This window comes from Onychostruthus taczanowskii, unplaced genomic scaffold (genome assembly GCF_017590055.1).
Source record: "Onychostruthus taczanowskii isolate IOZ18803 unplaced genomic scaffold, ASM1759005v1 scaffold123, whole genome shotgun sequence".
In the NCBI taxonomy this organism is placed as follows: domain Eukaryota; kingdom Metazoa; phylum Chordata; class Aves; order Passeriformes; family Passeridae; genus Onychostruthus; species Onychostruthus taczanowskii.
The window spans coordinates 393,763-412,322 of record NW_024498385.1 but is presented as its reverse complement, the minus strand read 5'-3'; the positions used below and the strand labels follow the sequence as shown (position 1 = coordinate 412,322).

Sequence of the window (18,560 nt, the reverse complement as noted above, 5' to 3'; positions counted from 1 at the left end):
CCACAGTGAAGAGGCAATAAGTAAGATGCTTAAAGCCAATCAACATTTGCTAGGAGGCACTTTCTAACAGTGAAAGTGGAGTTTTCATCCTTTGAGGTATCCATGTTGAAGAAGTAGGATAAATTTACGGCACGAATAAGTTCTAGTACAGTTGTTCTTATGCTGTACATTGGGATGGACATCAACATAGTGACAAACCACTTCTTTATATCCCTTCCAATTCAATGCTGACATCCTTTCATTGCTGTCCTGTGTATTACATCACACTTGAAATATTTGCTGCTATATTGAGATCAACAGCTGGAGCTATACTAAAATAGCATTTTGGCTAAAATGTGTCTTTCAGTTGTTTGAGGGGTGTTGACAAGAAAAAGAATGCTACAGAGTTTTTGGAGTGGTACTTGTTTAAGTTTGCTTACTATTAAAATCTGAATCTTACTGTTTTCTAAGTTCCTCAGGCTTCACATTCTATTACTTTTATTTTTACCTTTGCACACAGGGTCAAAATCCTTTTTATCACCACTGTTTTATACCCAAATTACACTGGAATTATTACATAACTCAGATGTCTTTTCAGTGACTTTAAAAGACTCAACCTTTTAAATTTCAATCAAGGGTGCTTTTTTTTCCCTTTTTATTCCTTATGTAGCAATTATTTCATAGATATTTCTGTTATCTCTCCAACCTTTCCAACACTGTAGAAAATCTGGCACTGGAATTCTACAGAGCATGCACTTGTCTACCACATGTAGTGATGAAAATTGCAAGTCATTCTTCATCTGGTCATATCTCTACTGATTGCATCCAGGGGGTTTCAGTATTTTTTCCAATTGTCATCTCTCCTCCTGTTTTGGTAGAGCATACTCCTGACTATTAAACTAATGCCCATGAGCAAAAATCTTTTATTCAAAAACTTTGTGACTATATGAAAATTCTTTAAGGATAAAACTCCAAGAATTTAGAGTTACAAGCTGATAACCCTTATGCATTATACTCTTGTGTCTCATTATAGTCCTTACCCAATTGTAGAACTGCTTATAACTTGATTTTTCCTCCAAATCATTACACAAACTTGTTTCACATGTATGGTTTACATTTCTTCATTATAGACATACAATTGCATTTGAATGAAAGCAAACTTTGCTTAAATGAGCCAAGGTTACACATGACTGTGCTCTTGTTGTATCTGAATATTTGCAGACTCTGTCTTAGCATTAAATTCTTTACAGTCTTTATTCATCTGTAGACTACAATTTCTCATTGCCCTAAAACTTCTTATGAAGATGAATACCACTGACATGTATCTCCAGATAAATTCTAGATTTCTAATCAAATAAAGCAACCAGAAAGGAGTCTGTTTTTTGGTGTTTGTTTTTTGTTTTGTTTTGTTTTGTTTTGTTTTGCTGAAAGCCACGTTAATTGGTATTAATAATACTCTCAAATTTATTTTTGTGTTTTAATAGGGAATCCTATATCAGTTTTTCTGTGGTTAAATCTACGCTGTTCTAACAGAGTGTTGTGTACGTGCACAACATGCATATGAACCTTTTGCATTCATATTTTATTACTTCTTGTGATAAGTCCTTTGTAGGACTAAGGTAAAAATTCTTCCCAGGTCTCCGTGCATAATACTTCTTTCATCTGATGTCTCTTGAGAGCCAAATACAGGCAATAGGAAAGTGAGCCAGGAAAGGACACCACATGCATTTTAGATTAAGTGCTTATTTTTAAGTATAAAGGCTGAACAACCTGTCCTTTTAAAATTTTGTATTTTGTTATAATCTAACAGTAAGTAAATGAGCATCATATTAATGGAAACGCTGCTTTTTTAGTTTCTAACTATTATAACTGACTCTTCTCTGACTTTAGAGTTCTGATTAGCTTAATTAGTTACACTTATGACCAAGACTGCTGTAGGTGTAAAATACTTTAATTCTAGTACCAGAAATGGTGAATAGTGGAATGATTTAGGTAGGAAAGTGACATGCTGAAAAGCTGTTTGGAAAAAAACCAAGGTGCTGGCCTGCTGAGCCAAACCTATCATAACATTCAATAGTGGGTTATAATGGAGTAATGGTGCATTTAATTTTGACTCCAGTTCCTTTTTTTTTTTTTTCTTTTTTTTTTCTTTTTTTTTAAGTCTGGGACACTTGGTACTATAAAACCATGGAAAAGCTCTGTGGAGGTAGTGGAACAGCAGTAAGCAGCAGACACAGATCAAGAAATTAAACCGAAAGTACATTGTGGCTTCACATGCACCTAAAGCACTCTCACCACAGTAAACAGTGTTAAGGGCAGTCACTGTGTGACAGTTTGACAGCTAACACCTCGATTTCCAAATAACCTGTCCTCTCAGGACTCTCAGCTTTTTCACATGTGGTTCTGCACTGAATATACAGGGGCAGAAATGGAAGATCTTCAAATAGAAACAAAAGAACAGAAGAAAAGGCACTGCAGCTGTATAGAGAAACCTGACATAAAAACTGTCCACAGAATGTCCCAAATATTTCATTATACTGCTGCTTGTGGCATTAAATTTTTTTTAATAATGCCCAGATCCTCAGCACTTACAGTACAACTATGCACAGAACACTGTAAAAATCTATCTTGTGTTCTTGGAGAACCTTCTCAAACAGTTTTCATATGGGCACTGGCCAAAAGTTCACTTACATTCTTGGGAATGCTTGTTCATTGGGAAGTGAAGGACATTGAAGTTGTCTTGATGCAATACTTATGACTTTGACCCTTGCCATTCTTGGCTTGTGAAAGGGAAACACTGATACATCTTTGGCAGCCAGTATGACATCTAGAGAAAGATCCCATCTTCCCTTCATGTCCAGACATTCTGTGTTCAACAGCAGAAAAAATCAACCTGCATAAAACAGCATAATTTCTATGCCTCTCCCATGTGAACTCAAAGAGAAATTAGAAGTCCAGCTCTTTTGGAACTTGTGAATTCTATGTGGGCAAAAGCATCCAGGACAGAATGAGAAAAGGCCATTCTTTCTCTCTTACAACATTCAGTGCTGTCCAGAGATACTTCATCTCTCTGTCCTGAGATGCTTATACCATAAATATGTGGCAAAATGAAGGGAAGTCCTAGCACTGCCTGAAGTCTGTAATGGAGTACACCTGGAAATGCATGACTTGGTGGTATGGGAATCTTACGGGAACCAGTCCTTTGGTCACAGGTGGTTCCCTGTTTTTCAAAATTGTAAAATGAATTGGACTCATGTTCAAGGGCTCCAGTATTCATAAAACTGAAATGATATATCTCTGTTTCTTGCCTCCCTAAATACCAGGGTATCTGGGTGTTTGGGTGAGAGACTGGAACAGAGAAGAAAGTGAACATCCAATTACCAACCTGAGCAGAATAGAAGCTGTCAAAGGGAAAAAAATCCCACATATCATTTAGCACTCAAACCTGCAGTTCTACAGCCATCAGCTAAGACACAAACCCATCTGTTCAATCCAATCAGTATTGCAACAGAATGTGTTTATTTGGCACAAAGCTTTTAACTGGCAACAATGAAAAATAATAATTTTGATAACCTCCCTTGAAACAGGCAAGTATCCTGTTCTAGCAGAGGGTGGTGTGGCTTCAGCTATTCATACTTTTCTCACCCTTGGCAGGACTGTAGCAGCAATGCATACCTGTTCCCAAAGCCAGCAGCACTTTAGAAATCCCAGTTAGCTCAGAACAGCTGTGTTGATCTTATCTGCAATACATTCTCTTGCAAATGCATTAGCCTGGCCTCCAGTCTCCAAACAGTCCAGACTTAACCACAAAGACTGAACTGCTAATGATATTTAAGGTATCAGGCTGTAGCATCCAGCTTATCCCTTGTCTCAATCCAGAAATTTCTGGTCCAAGACTGCATCCTCAATAAAACTGGAACTGAACAGCAATGCATAGCATTGTGTACATTCCATTTTGAGTGGTCTCATCATACCGCTTCACCACAAATAGACAGCATAAATATATATATATATGTATGTAAGAAAATCCCTTCTATAACAATGCAGTCTCTTGCAACATGCAAGGCAAAAATGGATTATTGACTTTGCATTCTAAAAAAACCCCACCTTCTTTCTTTGGCGTAGAGTATGGCATTTGGTGAGATCTCACTCCCTTTGAGCTCTGATGCAGTGAGCTCCTGGTCTGTTGCTGACTCCTGCTTTTAGTAATGTTAAGAAAACCTGACAATGAGGAGGTGCTACAAGGAAACTTCAAATATTCTGTGGGAGAAAATGCTTGTAATTTTAAAATTATTAGTGAACTTTTATAGTTTTTATCATACAATTATTCACTGCAAAGCACCTTAGTACTTCTACATGCAAGACCTGGGTAGCTTTCTGGGTTTTACAGAGGGTTTACTAAGAACCTGCAACAACATCTGCAGGAGCTGATCAGCCACTTCCTACTTCATTTGTAATGTGCAGAGAGCTGTGCTCTGCTCTGCTTCCCTAACCACATTTTTGTTTAGATACGAGCTATGGTTTAAGGTTTCACTATTATGTTGCTTTGGAGCTGCTCAGGTAAGCTTACAAAAGAGCTGAATCCCAGTACTTTTGATTATGCTATTGTGACACATACTGTAGCAACAAATTTCAGTTGTGACACTGCCCACACCTTGAAAACAAAGAGCATGGAAAGTTTCTGGTTGTTGCTCTCCTTGAGTCCAGACCTTACTTTTAAAAATGCCTAGGTACAATCTTTTATGAGTTTTCTTTTCTTTTATTCCTCTCTTTCCTGATTCTCCTCCCAGTTAGGTGATTAAGCTTTTATTTTCCACCTGTGTGCAAACAAAATTATGTCCCAAAAGAGTGGAATTTCAGACAAAGGAGAAAAAGGGGGAAAAGTACACCTAAGTCTTCATCCTTTTTTGGATCAATTTGCTGATGGTTGCTTATAACATCATGAAAAAGACAATCAAAACAGGTGGAGAATCTCTCCTTTTAAAAGCAAAACTTCTCGTTGGTCTCAGTTTGAAAATCTTTCCACAACAGATGCACAGACTACCTTAAGGGTGTTTCACATAAGGTTTAACACTTATTCTAGCACTTATATTCTCAAAAATATCATGTAGTTGACATATTAAGAGTTGACATAACTCTAGACCCCATACAAGGTTGGGGATTTTTCCCCTTCCATATATATTTAGAGACAAAAAGATGACGAGTATAGAGCACATGAAAGTGAGCATCTAAATTTACATTTAAGGTCAAGGGCTGAAAAATATTAAACATGCCCATAGCCTTACTCCAAAAAGAGGCTCACAGTTTCACCCAAAGTACTTCAGTATATAAAAGTTTGCAGGACTGAGCCTTGTGGTGACTAAATATGAGGTCAGATATTCCTAATTCTTTAGGGGTCCAGCACTTCTTCTGGGCAAGGCTGACTGGCATGAGGAAACTGACTTCCAACTGCAGATGTGTTGTCATAGACAGAAGACTGTACTTAGCTAAAGAGAAACACAAAATTAAATCTAAATTGAACTGCAGTTGGTCTGATAAAAAGCCTTAATGACTGCTTCTAAATATAATAAGCCTTAATGACTGCTACTAAAAATATTTATAAACCTGAGTAAATTAATTTTATGTTGCATGGTATCATTTCATGTGCAAGAAAAAAGAATAAAAATTGAAAACATTCAGAGATGGAGGACATATTAGATAGTAATAGTTTAAAAATAATCTTTTGTAATTAATTTGTATTTGAAAGAGAAGGAAAAAGAAAATGTGCACCATGATACAAAGACAACTTTGTAAAGAAAATGTAGTGGAAAAGTTTTCTTAAAATGTAACTATTTCCCAAACTAAAAAAGTGATGAGGGATTTTAAAATTTTTCAGTGTGAAAAATAATAAATAATTACATCATACATACCATGGTATAGAAAAAATAATTTTCATAAAAAATTCTCATTCAACAAAGTCTTGCATTTGGATAGTGGAAGTTTTCAGATTTTCTCTTCAGAATTTGCAAACAAGGAACACCATTGTTCCAAATGCACATATCTGAGGAGGGTTCAATTTCAAGAGGAAACCAATGACCTCAGGAATGTTCTTTACTAAAATAAACCTTTTAGGATTAAAAAAAAAAGATACCATTTCAAAATCTTCCTAACAGCTTTACTATGAAAGGCCTGTGGTTTTTTTTTTTTTTTTTTTTTTTTTTTTTTGTGTCTATTAATACTGAATATTTATAATAGCATTTAATATCAAAACTTTCAAGAATGACTGTTTTCCATATATGAAATATAGTGAACTATGATTTTAATGTCTTTTCTATAATGAAATATATTCATTTGTGCTGTATTATTACCCATGCAATGCTACCAAATGATGAAGATTTATTAAGAGCATTCCTCCCTGTGAACCAATATAGGTCTAGAAAATAAAAAGGTGAAAATACTTGCACCAGTAGGGCACAGATTGTTTCAAATTCAAACATTACCCATGCTGCATAAGTTTTACCTCTGTGAGCTGCTAAGGAAATACTTAAAAGAGTACAAACAAATTAGAACTTTCAGCTCAAAGAGAAATTTCAGTACATATCAAGCTTCAAATACGAGAAGTATATGCTAATCATTCCTGTAATTACAAGTAAACAGACTACAAAACTGTATTTTTTTTTTGGAGCTAGACACCTTTTGGGTTCAAGATGTATACTACAGCAATGGTACCAGGAACATGCCCAGAACTCCATCACTACAGTACTTCTGTGCATCAGGGAAAACAAGATATTCTCCAACTTGACCATAAAGCTGTCTATAAAATAGTGTGATATGCTGGATACACTCTCTTGCTAAAAAAAGTTGTAAGGTAGGCTTTAAGCAAAATATGTGTCAACTTAAAGAATGGGAAAATTTCAGCTAGTTCTTATAACTTTTTCAATCTGTTAATTAAATATGCTCTGTGTTCACATTCTTTTCTGGAATCTGGACAGGTTTCAGAAGAGGTGAGGTGTTGGTGCAGCAGAGATGCTTTTGTATTGTAACCCATATAATGCAACCACATGATGAAGGTGCATAAATAGGTGTTTCTTCTTGTGAATCAAAATGGGTGAACCAAAGAACAAGAAATCAGAAATTAAATTAAGGGAATTTTACTAAGCAGAAGGTATAACTCAGTTCCATCAGTTTTACTTTTTTCTCTTCAGCAGCTTCCTTGCTGTCACCTTCCATGAGAAACTCATAGCTGTCTTTTTTCTACATCCTTATGAGTTTTCCTTTCTAACTTCCCCTCTTAGCACTTTTTCTCAAAGGCTGCTGTCATACATAGTGTAATCCTCGAGGCACTGTGTTAAATCCATCCAGCACCGACCCTGTTGGAAGGTGGGCAATGGTTTCAAGTAGAGCATAATACCTCACGTGCTTCATTCAGTCCTTTGCAGAGGTCCAGACCTATTGAGTGAATGTGTTATGCATATACTTTGATTCAAAACAGAAGGGGTCTCAAAGCCATTCCAATTACATGTCAAACCTATTACCAAAATTAACAGGTGCACTTGCATGGTTTCTCTTCTGAGTCCCAAATTCTGTATCTTAGTTTCTCCACTCAGGAGTGGTTTTAGCTGACTCAATGGAATTTAGAGCAGTCAGCAGCACAAACAACACCAGAATTCATGTGCAGATTATAACAGGTGTATACATGAGAAAAATAGTTTTCTGTGCCTCCATCCTGTGATAAAAACAACCCACATCTCTACTGTTAATTTTCTAGAATCAGATAATCTTGAAGGGAACAAGTGTGGCACATAACCATAACAAACAAAAATGGGGATACTTAGGAGATCTTCTGCCAGTTGCAGAAGCTTTGACCATTCACAATGGAGAGGTGTCTCCTGATGTTAAATGGATACAATTTATTCCCTTAAAAATAAAAATATACTCTAAGACATTTGGAAAATGTTGCAGAACATTGTAGCTAAGGCAATAATCAAGCATAATGAGTTTAAATATTAATTTGCAGTGAGTTTTATGTACTTTTCCTTCTTTATACACAACAGCAGCAAGTTGCACTCTGAACAACCACCTGCAAGGTAACATTCAATGTTGGTTTATCTGTTTTCTTAGGCAATCTTAGGCATATTGACTAACTAACTAACTAACTAACTAAGACAGATAAATAATGATCTCATTCATATTTCTCTAAGGATGATGGAATTAATTTTTAAATTGCAGTGATTTATCTTTTTCAATGTTGTAAGCCATACTGGCAGTTTAGTTTACAGTTTTGTCCACATGTTTTAGGAGAATTATGTGACAAACCCTTGACCTTTTAAGGTAATGCTTCAAAAAATCCAGAGTGGTAGGGTTTCCTCCACAGCCTTAACAGTCTTTGTTGTGGAGGCTCTTAAAAATTCTGAGGAATTTTCTCCCTGACTGAAGAAGACTGACAGCATGCACCCACTTTTTATTCACTGAATAAAATGGAAGCCCTGGTGTTTGTTGTTCAGGAGTTATGCAGAGGTGTGTAGAGCACTAGGGGCTCAGCCTGTGGCTGGCTTTGTGTGTGTGGCCACCTGTACCTGTATGGTCCCACTGCGCTGCTGTGGCTCTCCTCGGGAAGCAACACTACAGTTGCGGCCTCACATGGAAAGCTGTCAGCAAAATGACTTTGTTTCTTTTCCTTTTTTCTAAGACCTTGGGTGTTTATTGTAAAACAATATAGTTGTTACTGTTTTCTGAACACAGAAGGCACATGCACTTCTTTGATTCTTAGCTGAGGTAAATTTGATCCGTCATGGAAAATTGCTGCAATGGGACATAACACAGGAATTTACTATTCTGCCATGTATCTGCAGGCCCAGACAGGAATTTCTTAAAGCCTGCCTTCACTGGAAAATAGTAGCATGTCAACAGTGAGACTTTCTTGAAAAAGACATTTATATCCACAAAAGTTTTTATCATGGAAAGTTTTTCAGGACTAGGTTTTTCAGGACAAGGCCAACATCAAACTAACATCCCTTAGTATTCATGCAGGCATGGTGGATGACTAAAATCCTCCTCCCACACTTAACTAAGACTTCTGTGTCAAAGCTAAGTCCTTCAGCCTCTAACATTTAGTGTCATTTCATGCCCAGTGAATACTTATTTTCAAAAACCAGTAAAACAGGTTCCATGGGAAAGGATAACAACCAAAGAAAAAGGGGTGAATTGATACTTCTGAGAAAGCAGAATTCAAACTCCTGTTTTAAATCAGGCAATACAAGGTTTTCTAAAGTGCAGGCACATGCCCTAACATAAGTGTAAAAACCACTATGTGTGGAGGTTTTCTCCTCAAAGAACAATGCAAAGTCTAACTTTTGCCCTATTACGAACAAAAGCTCCAAAGGTTAGATCTCAGAAAGCTTTGTTGAATGGAAAAATTATTTTCATTTGCTTAACCTTCTTTATTTTCAGCACCTGAATCACAGCAGCAAATTAAGGAACTATGGAAACCTTCTGTTCACCAGGACACAGTAATGAACGGGAAGATTTTGTGCTGTGAGGGTGGCGTCTTCCTGACATGACTTTGATTCTTGAAATAACAGTTTAGAAAAAAAACACAGTTCAGTTTAACTGCCCTTCCAAAGCAGGTAGATTTTGTTATTTATATTCCAAGAAACCCATCAACAATCATTAACTGTCAAGCTGAAAAGGAGTTTGTTCAGGTTTCACTCTAGAACAACTTGTCTGTCCACCAGAATTGTTCTGTGTAGACTTTTGTCCACAATGAAATGGGCTGCATTAATTAAAGCCAAATTGAATATCAAGGTCTACATGCCAGCTCTCTGAGTGAAGGCTGAAGTCCAGGGACACTATGGATAGCTTCTCATGGATATGGTTTCTAAATATTTCACTCTTGACCTGCCCCTATGACTGTGAGCTAGAAAAGACCATGTCTGATCGTTAATTTCTACTTAGTTGTGAGTTTTGCAACATAATTGGAAAACCACCTGGACCACCATGCTGGCCAGCTCCACCCTTAGCTCATGTTCCTATGACTGTCAGGGTAGTGGCTGCTCTTACCCCTGGTTACTAACAACTGGACACCCTCCTTCTAACAAAAATTCTGATATTATTCTTACAGCCCTGCTCACAGTGTTAATTTGAAATACACAGGCTAAATATTTCTTATGCTCAGTTTTAAAAAGAGAATGAAAAAAATGCTTTGTGACTATAATTGAATGGGAACCAGAAAAAAAATCTGAATAAACAATGAGCAGAACAACAAATAAAGATTTCTCAATTAATTACTTAAAGTAAATTTTAAATTGTATTTTAAATAAATTGTCATTTTCTGTATTTCCAGCCATTGTCAGGATTTCTCAAAGTTTTAACTAGCAAAGCTCTTACTTTTCTTACATAACCAAAACATTTACTTGTGCAGTTGGCTGAAAATGCTGTCTTTCTGTATAGAGATTGTATATGAGCATATTTGTCTTAAAGATATGCACAAATATATACACAAATTTGCATAATTTGAGGATCTTGGCCTGATCTTGGATTTGTGAGAACATTTCCTTAGCTGTAAGGTAGCAGATGAAAACCAGAACACAGCAGCTGAAAAGAAAGCAATTTTTTTTATTACCGATACACTCCTAATCTTTGAGTGAAATTACTAGCAACACAATATATAGCTGCATGCAGGCACTGTGTTTTTAATGAGGTTTTTTCTCTTAAGAGAAATCAGCTCTGAGATTTTTCATGCTGCCATAGCCCCTCTGAACCTCTTCTGCCTCAGGAAGACCAGTCTTATGTGTATTCAGAACTGCTGAAACACAAGCCATGCTGTTTCTAGGCACAGACACAGACACAGACGCAGACACAGACACAGACACAGACACAGAAGGTGTCATTCTAGACACATTCTAGACACAGAAGGTACAAGGACAAATTATGTATCAACTAAATTACATGAATGAGCCTGATATACCACACATGTGGTGTGGAGTTAGAGATCCACTCCACTATAAGCAACTTCAGAGCTCCGAATCACACCATTGGGCATCCCCCTTCCTCACTAACTAGACTTAAAATTGAAGCATCTAATTTCGATCTGTTTAATTATGTCAGGACTTATATGCCTGTTGAGAAAATACTCAACACAAGTTAATAGCTGCATCTGAGTAGTTTTAAGAAACAGGTGAACTCAATACATTAAACATTCTTCCTGAACTTTATCACTGAAGGATAGAAAACACAATTTTAATTGTAGAAAAGAGACAGAAGCCCAAGTTACAGCTTTAAAGGGTTTTCTGATGCACAAGTTATTTCTGAACAGAAGAGGAGATTCCATTTGAAATTAACCTGGTTCTAAATGCATCAAAAAGCTAATACCCAAGGAAGAAAGAACAGAGTGGACTTACTGTTTTCCTGGTAGGTCTTCTGGAAGATTTCCAGGTCCACAGTGAGGGGTCTGCCGGGTTTTTGTGGGGGCTGGCTCGGCTTGAGCCTTTGGGGCAAGACTTTCAGCCTGGGTTTTCTAGACATCCTCTCCTCATTCACTTTTGATTCACCTGATGGTCTTCCTGCAGCAAGTGCCATATTTGTCTTAAGGAATTTATGAGAGGAACCTGATTCTTCCTGGGTGATTTTCTTGAGGAAGATGTTCTTGGCAGCACTCATTCCCTTTTCTGCAGAGTTATCTGACACTGTTTTGGGGGGTCCTTTTGGTAAGCTGTACCCATGGCCAGTAGGCTTCAGAGCTATTTTAGGAATATTACTGCTTGGAGCTTCTGCAGCAGAGTTACTATTTTCACCCATTTCCTTTGCTTCTTGGTGTGCATGTATGTTTTTTCTGTGTGCAGACGGTCTTTGCAGAAAACCACTTTTATAAGAAGTGTTTTCATTCTGAGATACCTCATTGTTTAGAGAAGGTTTCTGAGCAAGAGGTGGTTTAGAAACAGGAGGCTTGGGCTCATTTGCTTGTGTTGCAGACATTAACTTTTCTTTAACTGCAGCTACTTTTGAAAATTCTTGTTTTGCCTCATTCTCCTGTGATGCAAAATTTAAATTAGGTTTTGGTCCCAGAGGATTTTTTTCTTTATTAGGAGGAGCAAGGAACTTGTTCTGTGCAGTTTTTGGGTTCGAAGGCTTTGGGTCCTCTTTTGATGGGTCACTGGTTTTGATAGAGAATTTACGGCATCCAGCTTTTTCATCATTTCTTCTGTTAGTGGGCTGAAGCTGAACACCAAACCTTTGTGCCACTGGTTTCAAATGTGGTGGGTTTGGATCTTTGTCTGTTTTGTCATCACTTGAAGGCTTGACTGCCATAGGAGGCTTAGACTGAACAGATTTGTGAAGGGTACTGGGTCCTGGAGGAAACGCAGTACATCCTTTATTTGTACATATCTCATGTGTTGCTTTCCTCATCTGTAATCCTTTGTCTTCATCTTTTCTTGGGATTTTGAAGGGTCGGCTGTTTGAAGGATCCTCTGTGTCTCTGTTACATTTCTCAAAGTTCTCCATGAGGAAACTCCCCCTTAGTTTCCGATTCTACAAACATAAAGAAGAGAAAAACAAAGGGCAGCAATGGGAAAGTACTGTTGCAATGTTCACAAATACTGTACTTTAAAGAGTTTCCTGGTCTGAGGCTTTACTACTGCTGATTGGCTGACGAGGTGCTATAGCTCATCTTCCTGTAGTGTTAAGAGAAGCTGAGCATTTTGTCGTATCCTTGCAGTGTTTATATGATTTTTTGAAATTTTCATTCAGGTGTTGCCTTTCAGGTACTGCAAGTCCTTTTGAGCATATTATAGTTTCTGGTTACTTCTGGAATTGTGAAATAAACATAAGACATTACATACAACTTTAAAATCAACCTACTTAAAAATTTTATTTTCCTGTAATAAGAAGTTCCTGTACTGGAACCTGGGGGAATCTGTCAGATTCATGTTATTTCTCCTCACTCTTTGAAGAACTGCAAGTTCCTCTGTGAAAACAAATTATTCTGGTTGATGTATGTGCGTGTCAATTTTTCTTTCCTTTCTCAGCAATTTTTTTTTTTACTTTCTGCTCCCCATACTCTCACTTTGTCCTTGTTTCTCTTCTCCATTTTTTATCTAAATAAAACTGTGCATGTGTAGGTAGCAAATGAAAATATGTGAAGCAAAATTAAAAGAAATGATGATCAATATACCCAGATATTGTCAAAGTTACTAAATTTCTTATTTAAAAAAAAAGAAGTTATGTAATTCCAAGATAATAAAATCCAGCTTCATTCAAAAATAGATATTTTAATTAGTCACCCCAATTCAATAAGTTTCAGGACCAGTCTTAATTATGAACTGAACCCAAATGTTCAATACATTTGAATTCAGGAAAAATAAAACATATCACAGTGCAGGACGGGAGCAAAAGGCAATGAGCTGGTCCCATTGCACTGGGCAGGGGCCACCTTGGGTTTCCAGGAGCTGCACGGAGCAAGAAGTCCTCTTCCCAGCTTGCAGTGGCAGCAGGGGGTGCAGCTATGGCACATACATTGATACATACAATTCAGAAGTAGGACCTGGATTTCCTGTGTGAGTTAAAATGTAAACCTTATGGATAAACTAGGTAGGGTTCTGAATCATCTGTCTGTAAAACAAGGAGTATTGCTACAAAACATAACAAAGAGGGGTTGGAAAAAAAATTAGAGGTTTAATAATGAGCTGTCTTGACTTACTATGGTTCAGCAAGTACTCAGTGTTTTTCCTTTTTTTACTTCAATAACAAAAGCTTCTCACTTGGGCTTTTGCTAATTTTGTCTTGTATTTCATTACATTTGCTTGTATCTCATTACATAAATGGCCTGTTAAGTTGGAGTAGTTATATATATATGTATACATTGAGAGAGAGAGAGAGACTTCTGCAACTTAAAGGTAACTATCCCAGTCTTTTGGCATTGTCAAGAAATTAAATTTTCCCAAACTGATTGTGTTGAGCTACAAATTACTTACATTAAATTCCGCCAAAACAAGATAGACATAATGAAACTTATACCCAGCGACCGCATTGTTGGGTATTTTTGTGCATATAAAGAAGGGAGGAAGTACACATTTACTATGGAGATTATCAGGGTTAAGCCATATGCTGCTGTTTGATGCATACACACTCACACACACACACAATTACACTGCAGAGGTATGCATATGCATCACTAATCATTCAGGATTTGTCCCACAATACCTCACAAGGTCCTGATTTTACCCAGTTTAGACAATTCAGTGCCGGAGAGAAGAAAAAAGCCTTTTGTCTCTGATCTCTTTTGACTTTGTACTAATGATTTTTTCCTAAGATCTATAAGAAAATCCAGACCTCCAGAGATACTGTAATTATAGCTTATGTCAGAAGTCTTCAGACCTTCTAAGTTTGGATTTGATCAGCTGCTTGGCCAGCTCAGCTACTAATTTCTTTTGAAATTGATAGCAATAAATTGATAGCTTTGCTACTTCTTCTGTTTGAAATATAAGAAAATGTACTGTGCAAATGACAGTACTTTTTACAAGCAAGAGCCATTCAACATGCAGACCTTTAGGAAGCTGGGAATGTGACTTTGAAGAAAATGTTATTATTATGATATATGGTTTCTGAGGAGTTTTAGACTTACAATAGCAAGATTACATTAATTACACGAATTACATTCATACATGCTTCCAAATGCACTGAGCCATTCATTCCTGCCATGTCAGGAGTGCCAATGAATTTTTTAATATAAATTTCTTCCCAACAGTCTGAACAAACCTTGCCCTAGTCATGCATATTTACAAGCCCAGCAAGACGAAAATGTTCCTGGATATGTGGAAGAGTTTACAATTATAAATAAAGACTCTTTCATTTACTTGGTAATGGCAATAGTAAGAATCAAAACAGAATAAGAAACTTGGTGAAATCTTTTTGCTTCTCTTTAATGTACATGCCCAGCTTCTGCCTTCATAAACTGTGTTTCATTAGAAGCCAAGCAGATTTTAATGCAGAGCCTGACTGGTCAGGTAAGCATAGGGGAACCGGGGAAAAAAAGAAAATTTTTTGCTTGTGGCTCTGATCATAGAGTAATCTCCACAGTCTCTGTGCTTCCCTTCCCAGAAGCGACAGCAGTTACCTACATCATTATCACGTACAGTAGGTTGTAAATCATGAAATGGGAACTTGAAAAGATTCTGAAGAGAGATTAAGTTCCCCCTGCCCTTCCCCTCTAAAGTGCCAAGTCTCTGTGCAAAAAAGAAGTCTCATGCAAAAGCTACTTGGGTTATTTTCTGAACTTTGTCTTTGATCTCTATTGGAAACTGTGCAAAATATTTCAGCTTTTCAACTTTTGATCTGAACAGCAAGCAACACATAAGGAGCAAAATAAGATTTTCTTTAATACAAGATGGTTGCATTATTCAATGTTTGCTCAAATCTAAAGCAATACCTATGTGTTAGCTCTCATGCCATAGATATATTTTTATACACAGAGCTTTCAGAGCCTCCCACAGCCTTCAGCAGACTCACAGAGCTACCAAGTTAAACTTGTACAGAACTGTTATACTACACCTTAGTTACACCTCAGTGTATAACAAATATAATTCTCCATAATTTACAATATGGCTGTACATTTCTGTACAGAAGTACACTGTACTAAGAACATGAAAGTACATAAAAACATTCAGTTGTATTCTTCCTGAGTTTAGTATGGATATTTCAGTCTCAACTGGCAGCCTAAACAAAAAAGTTTCTTGGATTTTTTTTTTGCCTTGGCGTAAATATAACTTTATTATTTACTTTCCTGTCTTGGTGAAGCCAAAAGATTATTTCAGTTCAACTTGCCCTTGAGGCCAAGCTTTCTTTAAACAGCATCACTGGATCAGTGAACAGAATAGCAGATGTGTGTGCATACAATCATTAATTAGGCAAATGAAAAATATGTAATTTTTGACTGTACAAAGAATTCATTCAAAATACATACAGATCTGATTTATAAAGGATAAAATCCCCATCTTTTCTCTTCTTAACTGTAACTTTTACATTTCTATTCCCAAGTGATGGGGTTTAAATATACCCTTTAACACTCAAAATCAGATCTTGATGAGTTTGTTAGAGAGTAATAAAATAAAGATTATAAAACTATCCCTTTAAGAAGAAAATTATGCTTAATTATGAATTCTTTGATAGTGAAATAACCAGAGAAGTTGATAACCACTAAGGGAATTGAGCTCCAACCTATGCACAGGATATAAGGAATAAGAAAATGGACAAAAATGGCATGGAAAATTACAAAGAGAGCTATAGAAAAATACAGATCTGAACATTATTTTGTAAATTTATAAAAGTCTTACATAACTTCTACTGAAGGTAGTAGATTTGAGACAGTCTAGATTTTTGTATATGTGGCAGTGCCATTCTGAATTTGTGATAAATTATTGCTTGACTACTTTCTTTTCCAGGCACCTCAGAATTATCATTATGCAAATTTGTTGTTTCCAGAAGATATTTCCAAATTGCTTTTTGTCCCCTTGAGCCTAGCTGTAATTACTAGTTCAAGAGCCCCTCTAAGAGTAAGTGCATTGGAAGTGAAGCTGAGAAGTTGCAATGCTCTGCGCCTATAAATTTATGTAGCAGAAGTGTGAAAAGAAGACAAAGAGACACAGTTTGCTCATAAAATGCTAATTGCTAATACAATGGTTGCTACAAAAGAGAAATGAGCCCTCATCAGATAATACTTAAGGATGAGGACACGGGCTATTCTTCTGTCTGGGATTTTTATGAAAGGAAGACCTCTAGGATGGAAAGGATAGAGAGAAATCTGAGGGATTCCCCAGTGAGAGGCTGACAGCTCTGACAGCCCCTGAGTTACCCTAAGAGCATAATTTCAAACATCCCTCTAACAGCAGCAGGAAAAAAAAACAGTGCACACATGAGGACATATGGTTCTCAAAATTAGACAAGGCAATATTCCAGCCTGGTCACAGTGTATTCTGTATCTTTTCAACTGTACATTTCTCTACATCTTTCTTATCTCTCTTTTGCCACATTTTCTCCCCTTCCATCTAATCATAAGACCAGCTATTCATACTGCAGAGAAATAAAAGACCAGTTTCAGATGAGTTTGAGACCAGGATGAGTGAGGGCATAGGGCTTGACAAGAACAGTCAGATTACATCTCATCTTGTTCCCAAACTGCTTTTGTCAAAGACTATGCATGAAGTCAAAGCATCAATGGAGGCATGATCATCTCTTCATTCTATGTCCTAACAGGCTCACAAGAAAGTTTCTCTCTACACGGATTTGTTTTTGTACCTGTTTAAGTGAAAATAAGAACTATCAACCACTGGCAACTTGGTCTTCAACAACAGAAGCTTAGTGGCTTCAATTTTTCCATCAAGAATTTTTATCTGATATAAACAGACAACTTCATATCCATTTCTGTAAAATTATTGCATTTTTTTGCAACATGGTTTTATATAAACACAAAATTTCATTATACTTAATTTTATTTTAAAGTTTATTTTTATCATGAGCCTTCTAATACCCTTTATCAATTATTTATTTCAGATTAATGTAAATTTTCTCAGGATCTGCCCTGAAATGAAACAGATGCAACAGATTTCTTTTCTCTCAGAACCCTATATATATATATATAGTGTATACAGTAACTGTCTTATGAATGTCTGGTTATCCCACTAAAGTGAATGCTCCAAGTCTCAAGGAAGAAAAATTTGAATTTCTGTCACTGCAAAGTTCCTACCATTATTTTGGGAATTTCCAGATCCTACATTATTTTAAAGGAAATTTTGTGCAATTTAAAGACATTGAGCAGCATTTTGACTCATAGCTGGAAAGGAAAATACTTTCTGAACTACTTGATGAAAATACTTGATGAACTACTAACAAAATACACTGACATCTTAACCCAGAGTATAGTACATTAATTTATACCCTACCCATAATTTAACGAACAACAAACAATGTAAAGGAGATAGGATAACTAAAAAATAATTGCCTTTGAGTGATACCATTACTGCTATTATCCAAAATGCAAAGGCCACTTAAATGAGGATTACTTTCAGTAAAATTTCAGAGAACTAACTACAAAACTCTGAGAGAAAAAATTCAATTTTTTCAGCTCAGCTCCTAAACTAAGTAAAATCTACAACTAGTTAATTAAGCTATATTCAATACCTTGTACTGATTCTATTTATTCTGGAACTTTCCATGCTTGTTTTTAAGATGAAGGTGTGCAACAGTTTACCTGGATATCCCAAAGCTCTCCAGTATTTTGAAACAAGCAGTAACACTGGCTCCCTCAATGTGACAATCCTTGGGTGTAACAACTTAACAGCCTGGTCTATTTGCTAAAGAGGAGTTCTGCTTCTCACAGAGGAGTTCTTGCTTCTCACAAGATACACTTGCGGGTTTCATTATCATGAACAGTAACTGCTCTCCACAGGATATTAGGCAAGAAGTGCTGGAGGAAAAGGGAACTAAAGTGTGTTCAGACTGGTTGGCTGCTTCCATCAGCAGTAAGCACCATGTGATATCCAAAAGTATTGTGTTTACCCCATATTGCGTAGCCCTGTGAGGCTCCCTCGGTGCACACAAGCCTGAGCCTT

The 18,560-nt window shown here is 36.7% G+C and overlaps 1 protein-coding gene across 1 annotated transcript in view; it reads right to left on the bottom strand.

The window, feature by feature from the left end:
- FYB1 (FYN binding protein 1) overlaps positions 1 to 18,318 on the bottom strand; it is a 45,207-nt gene extending 26,889 nt beyond the window's left edge. The window contains exons 1-2 of the mRNA XM_041396020.1: positions 18,200 to 18,318; positions 11,358 to 12,486 (exon numbers count right to left, since the gene is read on the bottom strand). Coding sequence (XP_041251954.1) covers positions 11,358 to 12,459 — 1,102 coding nt within the window. The 5' untranslated portion in view covers positions 12,460 to 12,486; positions 18,200 to 18,318. The remainder of the gene's footprint in view (positions 1 to 11,357; positions 12,487 to 18,199) is intronic.
- Positions 18,319 to 18,560: the final 242 nt, after the last annotated feature.